The sequence below is a fragment of the Glycine max genome, chromosome 9, assembly GCF_000004515.6.
Source record: "Glycine max cultivar Williams 82 chromosome 9, Glycine_max_v4.0, whole genome shotgun sequence".
NCBI lineage: Eukaryota > Viridiplantae > Streptophyta > Magnoliopsida > Fabales > Fabaceae > Glycine > Glycine max.
Genome location: NC_038245.2, coordinates 41,739,492 through 41,747,439, shown reverse-complemented (window position 1 = coordinate 41,747,439; position 7,948 = coordinate 41,739,492). Strand labels below are relative to the sequence as shown.

Here is a 7,948-nt window from a genome sequence, read left to right as displayed (position 1 = left end):
ATGTTTTATAATTAAATGATAATGTAAATTTTTTATACTAATAATATATAAAAATTAAACTCAATTATAATACGAAATTTTAAAACCAAATACAATCTGAATTGAAAAAATACATGCCGATATTTTCAGAGTCAACAAATCCGGGTCTTCTATTATTAAAATTAAATAAAATATATAAAAAAGATTTATATAGTCCTTAAGTTGACCAATACAAACAAGATTAGGTGTAGTGTGAAAATTCAAAGATTAAGAGGCTGAGAAATCTATTAGTTATTCTTAACTTTTTGAAATGTTGTTATCGTAAGTTACAAACTATGAAGGTATGCATATAAGATAAATGCTTAATTTTATATAATTAAGATTTATAATAAATGAATATTTTTTAATATATAATTAATTGTATCAAAACCCTAAAAATTCATGCAGTAAAAAAATACTTAAAATTCATAATAAATAAATATGTTTGAATATATAAGTTATATTTTAGATTTATAATAAATAATTTACATTGTGTTATAAAAAAACTATATTATCAAATTATTTTTAACTATTGATAATTTATTTCAAAAAAATATTGATATTAAATTTAAAAATAGAAATAAAAGGAGATAGTAGATTGAATTTGAAAGGAAAAAACATTTAAGATCAAATATACTTAGAAATGATTAAGAAAGATTTTATTTCTAAGCAGGAGGAATAGGCATGGCAACAAAACCTATGGGTATCCACCTGAACCTGTCTCGACTTTGACGAGAATAACCAAATTGATCAGGTACAGGTTCGATTTTGGAGATTATTCGAGTTTTTTAACCGGGGTTAGGAATGAGAGTGTCACTACCCATCCCGTACTCGTATTCATACTCGTCTCGATGATAAAATTATTAAAATTTTATTTATTAATTGTTAATTTTATTTTATAATTTTTACATAATTTAATATATTTTTCTTGATGATTTTTGTAGACAAATGCGCTACAATGAATTTACTGATATATAAGTAATTAAAAATAAATGTGTAACAATCAATTTGTTTTTTCTAAAATCAGATTTTTAATATAATTTTTATAGAAAAAAAATTATTTTACAAATCTGAATCGAAAATGAGAATAGGCAATACCCAATGGGTAAACATGAATAAGATAACAAATTTTACTTGTAGGCTATCGAAAACAAGTACGAAAATATGTTGGGAGTCGAGGACTAGGAAGACAATATCCGTCCCCACTCCGTCTCGTTGTTATCTAATGAGAAATAAGTTGTTATCTAATGAGAAATGTCTATCCAAACGAGAAAAAAAAATATTAAATATGTATATTTTTTTAATAGAAAATGTATAATGAATGAAACACAGAAGTGGCATTTTTTAGTGATGTTTAATTTATATAAAAAAATTATTTTAAATTTAAGATTTATTTTAAATAAATTTTTGAATATGATTTCATATCGTAAAACTTTAGATGTCTATTAACTTAAAATATTTGTGTACCATTTTCATTAAATCATTAAAGTATGAATGATGAGTTGATGACTTTATTTTCTTTTCTAAGTTTGTTGCTTTCTCCCAACACGGCCCCTTACAAAATGGTTTCAGTGCCTACAAGCACACAAAAAGTTTAAAATCTTGAACAAATCTTTAGAAAATTAAAAGCTCAATCTGGAACAATTTTTCATCAAAGCCTATCTGTTCTCACAGCCGATCAATTTTAACCCCAAATGCATTTTGTTGGTCACCAATGACGTCACATAAGTCTTTGTAATTATCATCACACTTGATAAAATGATCACGATTTAATCATATCATCATAATCATAATAATCATCATTTTTATTATTATTATCTTTGTGACCGCAATGTCAATATCCTGGTTCTCAATTTGAATCACTCTCATATATTATATGGCCTCTGCTTCTTGGTCTGACTTTTGCGAACAAACTTCTTATGTAATGGATCATGCCTGCTTACTTGGCAATTCTACTGTGCTAATTACATGCCTGCTTCATGTCACAATCACCAACATTACAATTGCATTATTGCAAGACAAATTGAAAGAAGAAGAAGAAAATCTGTTAGATTAATTAATTACTTAGGAATTTAACTTGAGCCAAAAAGGAGAATGGGCTGGGCTTTAAATTTTACATCTTATACAGGAAATGGGTACAAACTAGTTATTACCTGCATCTTGCAAGTTACAATCATAGTTTTGTTTCTTGCATCTCCAAGTTACTTCTTGTACTTCTTTTTTGGCTTCTTGAAATGACCAACTCAAAATATAAAATTATATTTTAGAATGATTATAAATTTTGACTTCCAAGATAATCAATCCAAGAGATAAAAAAAAACATTTCAAAAAGATGTAGAAAACAACTTGAACTACTTCATAATGTTACGGGGCATAAATATAAGCCCTTTTTTTTATATCAATTGTCAAATTAATTTATTTTCTCCCATACTTTATGGAGTGCATTTTATGTAAGTACTTGTACAACTTTGTCACTCAACCTGTCTAATCTGATGTCACCTTTTAAACATCCATATACCTATGAGCTATCTAATTGAAGCTTTTAACATTCTAGAGATTTATAATACATTGACAAAACGAAAATGTTATTTTGTAGGTTTGCTCTTGCTAGCATTCTGTGTCTTTTGTGCTCATCCTCTATGGTCCTATCCCACGCCAAGATTCATCTCAATCACATATTCAACAGATCCAACAACTGGGTATTAGAAATTTTAGCTTAAATTTTTAATTTTGATTACAATGGAATCAAGTTTTATAGAAGACTCAGCAGTCAGCACTCAATTATTTATAGAGAAGAATTGTTTTTTTTTTCTTTTTTTTACCAGACATACATAAGAAATTTTCATTTTTAATTATTGACAAATTAAAGGACATCACCTACCACATTTGAACTACTCCACAACAAAATCTAATTTAATATTAAGTTATTTCACATTTTCTTCTATTGAATTCTTCAACCAAGTTGATTGAGAAAAATAGATCAAGCAGCCACCATTTATTTCACCTTCTAGGTTGTTCAAGTTTAATAATATCATCCCTAGATATGGAAGAAAATTAAAGATCATTATTATAGTGTTTATTCTTGTTACTGAGTTTTCATCCAGAACCCAATGGAAATTTTTTAATTTAGACGACAAACGAGAACCACATTGAATCTATTCTTATACCAAAGCAGACATCATGGGACAATTGACAACCAAGGAAAAAAATGTGGCTGAGTTGTAACTTGTAAGATTCGTAGCAGTGTTTCAATGCCCACAATACAGCAGCAACAACAATAACAGCACGTTTCCATTTGGGAGTATTTATGCTATGTTATGTTTCTATCCAAGGCACGGGGCAGCCGTCGAAAGAATATGACCAGAATTCATTGATTTAATGCATATCGTTGATAAATTAGTAAAATATCTATATTAAAGAAAACTAATTTCAGGAAATAGATTTTGAAGATTTAAAAATTGAAGCACTGTCCTTGTAAAAGATAATAAAAATCGTACTCATAATTTAAATACAGAATTATACAAATTGTTGTGTTTAGCTGTGGGTTTAAAGCTGATTTGTATACCCACTTTTAACGTTAAACTATCATTCTCCGAAAAGTCAGCCATTATTTCCTAAATATTCTTTAAATGCATGCTTTGCATCTAGTAAGTTTTTCTTCCGTTATATACAGATATTTTAAATTTAAGTAAAATTTATAAGTATAAGTTTACAGAAAAGGATATACTATTCTTTTTTTAGAGGAGGAAATATTATTATAAAACAACGGTAAAAAGAAACTACGTATCTATTATCTAAAAAGAAGAAGAAACTACGTATCTTAAAAACATAAAGTATATTAGTGGATGTCTTCATTATCAATATAGGAGATTTTATTTTATTATACAGGTATAAATTAAAAGTTGAGATTTTAAAAACTGATAAGAAAATTATAGAAATATATTATTTAAATCAATTATTAACTTATCATGGCGTGTTAAAATTTAAATTTATGAATTTTAAATTTATAGATATAGAAATTTTTAATATTGGGATAATTTGAGATTGATTATATTTAATTAATAAAATTAAAAAAATATATATTTAACACATGGAACATTAAAAGAGTTATTAGTAGATTGAAAGAAATTCTTATTATAAAGAAGGATTAACCATGAATTTAACCATGAACTCAGCTTCCTAAAAATTAAGGGAGGGGATGACACATTGACCTAAGGCAGCAAAAAATTCCAAATTTAAAGAATATTTATTGAGGAACTTATATTTATGTTGTCTCAAAGATATAAACTTGTGACTAGTCATATGCAAGACTTGATCTTACTCTCCTCCATAAATCTTTTAAGTTTTAAAGAAGAACTTAATTACAATACTCTCAAAGAGAGACCTACTGAGATCGGTTTAGCATTGAAGGTTGGAATAGTTCCTCTGATGTACCATATTCTAACTTCGTTACAGCCCCTGTAAAACTGCTTTTTTTTTTTAAAAAAAAAAAAACTGCCTCTGTAAAACAAAAAATAAATAAATTAGAATACTGCCAAAGAGTATAATTCAAATATTTTACACCCATATCCAATAACTGTTGAATTTTATGATGCAAACCTTTCGTTATAATGGTCATAATCATATTATTGTAGTCAGTAATACTAATACCCTAGTTTATTTGCTTTCACACCTCTGTTATCTTGATGCTCAACCCTTAAAACAAACAAACAAACACACACTCGATCCTTACAAAAGCATAAAATCACTTAAAAGGAATTCTTAAGGATTAACTACTGGTCTTGATGCTTACAAATGCATAAAACCATTGCAGCAAGTAGCAACAGAACCATGTACATGGGAAAAGAACTGAACACTGTTATTCAAATAACTAAAAGGAGATAATATAACTCTTTCATTTTCTACCCTTAAAGAGAAAAAGGGAGATCTTTCTTGATGCTAGTATAAAATATTATTTTTTTGGTCTAAGATCCCTTCAGCATCCGTATTTGGAAGTCACTTTGAACTGCAGAGTGCAGACTTGTCTACAAAGACACAATTCTCTTTTAACACCTATTGTTTTTATTCGCAAGACTGAGATATTGACTGAATAAAATATTGGGAAACCAATATGGATTACAATTCATGTGAATTTGTTCTTTGAAATAAATAACAATGAAGTTCCAGCTCTCAACTTATATAACCCTTGTCTCCTGTTATCGAAAAATGTAACTAATGAATATATACTAATAAACTGTATTTTTGTTATTCTTCTAGAAACGAGGTAAGATTCTGAGCAATGAACCTATCCACCTTTTAATGTTTCATGAGGCAGAGACCATGAAAAGTAAAGGGAAGCCATAAAATGGAATTTATAACAGCAGTAATAGGCCTTTTCTGTCTTTAGAAAAAAAGCAACAAAGTTCATATTGTTCACGTTGACAAAATCCCCCCAAAAATATGTTGCACTGTATATGAGATTCAAATCATATGTACTTATATATCTTGTGTAGGCTAATTTGCATACTCATTACAAGTCCCTTCTGCATATATATGCATGGTGTTTTGAGTTTTGATCAATGAGACTAGCCATGTCTACTCCTTCAAAGAGCATAATCTGTTCAAGGGAAGATGATTATGAACTTAGAAGAGGGCCATGGAGTGTTGAAGAGGATGATCTTCTCATCAGTTACATTGCCAATAATGGGGAAGGGAGATGGAATTTGCTTGCTATACGTTCAGGTAATCCAAGAAAAACTAAAAAAGAAAATGAAAATTTTCTTGTTGCTGATACAATATTTGGCATTTTTTATGCTAATTCTTATTATTTGCGTTTTATTTTCTGATGGATAAATTATCTCAAGGATTAAGGAGAACAGGTAAGAGTTGTAGATTGAGATGGCTAAATTATCTAAAGCCAAATGTTAAGAGAGGAAATTTAACCTCGGAAGAGCAGCTTTTGATTTTTGAACTCCACTCAAAGTGGGGCAACAGGTGCATATCTCATAATTACTTGTCTTTGTGAAACTATGCTTATTCAACAGCTTTTGATTCTTGAGAAAGAAGCAAAACCGACCACTGTCAATATGCTAGTCATTTCTAGCATAATATCCTTTCTTTGGATTCTTATTTCCTCTTTTGTGATTGTTGTAGGTGGTCAAAAATTGCGCATCAGCTGCCGGGCAGAACAGACAATGAAATAAAGAACTATTGGAGAACAAGGATTCAGAAACGAGCAAAATATCTGAAATTTGAGGCACACAGAAAATCAAGATTTGTAGAATTTGTCAAGGGTCTACAGATGACAAGATATCTTCATAAAGCACAAGAATCATCTCCTTCAGCCATGTCAATCCAAGACCAAGCAATTCCTTTACCTTTTGATGGTGTTACTATTCCTCATTATTCATCATTTGGGATTGGGACAACACCAACAACACAAATCACTTGCCAGGGAGGTCTCAATCATTTGAATCAGCAAGACCAAAACTCAGAATCTGAACACAACAATGGTTCATGCATTTCCTCTTCAGAATCAGCAAATATCCCATATATGAGTCAGCCTTTGGGACACACTACTAGTCAATTTCAGGCCTTAGATAACTGTGACTTTGGCATCTGTTCATATGATGGCTATAGCATAGATAACAATTCCTATGACATGGATGCCTTGAACTTGACAACCACAATGGTTGCTGAGAATCTGGAACTGCCAGTGTTTGATGTCCAAATATCAGAACCCTATTTTATGAACATGGATGAATTGTGGCAATTTAGGAACATACAAAGATGATGATATAGATTTTAGAGTATCTTTTTAGAACCACTCACAATCTCTTTTATGATATGCAGTGCTTCTTATTAGATAATCGATCATTCAATAGCTTAGCTATCAATATAAATGTAAAGATTGAAGAGTTGTTTTATAATTTATAATACATTTGGACATGTTTCTTTCTCGGACTTTACTTCTTAAGTATTTTTTTTACGGGAACTTCTTTTAAGCATTAAAAAGATAAAATAAATAATTTCAACTGATATACTGTTGACTCCTTGACAAGCTTATCAAGTTGCACAAGTAATATAAGATGGTAGGATCGAGTATCGAATTTCACAGATACTATGCTTGTATATCTAACGATTAAGCAATTAGTGACTCAAATCAAATCTTGTTCATTGATTAACTAGACGAATTAACTACAAAGCAAGAAACACAAAGGTTGAGAAAACCATAAATATGCGAATAAACACAAGGATAAACAATAATAACAACATTATATTAAAAGATAGTTTAGAATCATTACATTAAAAAGAGTTTGGTTTGTAGAGTTCCCAACAACGGGTGGTTTTTAGTCTCTTATTATTATGAGAGACTTACAAATATAAAGGTGGGATAAAAAGGGAGAAAATGGAAGAGAAATAGATTGAAACGGATTGGTCAGAACTTCGAAAACAAAGTTTAGAATCATTACATCAAAGAGAGTTTGATTTGTAGAGTTCTCAACAACGGATGGTTTTTAGCCTCTCATTGTCATGAGAGACTTACAAATATAAAAGTGGGATAAAAAGGAAGAAAATGGAAGAGAAACAAATTGAAATGGATCAACCAGAGCTCCGAAAATGGATTTTCCTTGCACTGGCTGCTTGCTTTCCTCTGCTCCTTGGTTTCTTTCGGGCTTAAGGAAACAAAATGTTTCATTACCTTTTTATATGCTTCACCTGTTAATTGGGCAATCAAAACTCTCTTGTGCGCTTAACGCGACACTCGAGCTGAGCCTTCATGTTCAGCTGGGTCAAGTAGTCACGTGTTAAGCGCAGGATGCGAGCCTAGCACGCTTGCTCTTGACAGCCATCTTCTAATGTGGCTTCTTGTACTAACAACTTGTTTGGACGGAGCGGTTCTGACTCGCTGAGCACGATACTTCTGTTCATTAATCCCCTCCTTTCATAT

General features: G+C 30.1%; 1 protein-coding gene across 1 annotated transcript; it reads left to right on the top strand.

Moving 5' to 3' along the window:
* Positions 1 to 5,225: 5,225 nt before the first annotated feature.
* LOC100778425 (transcription factor MYB2) lies at positions 5,226 to 6,953 on the top strand. Its single transcript, XM_003534118.5, has 3 exons — positions 5,226 to 5,739; positions 5,862 to 5,991; positions 6,151 to 6,953. The coding sequence occupies exons 1-3, from the start codon at positions 5,577 to 5,579 to the stop codon at positions 6,788 to 6,790; spliced, it is 933 nt and encodes a 310-aa protein (XP_003534166.3). The 5' UTR covers positions 5,226 to 5,576; the 3' UTR covers positions 6,791 to 6,953.
* The last annotated feature ends 995 nt before the right edge of the window (positions 6,954 to 7,948 follow it).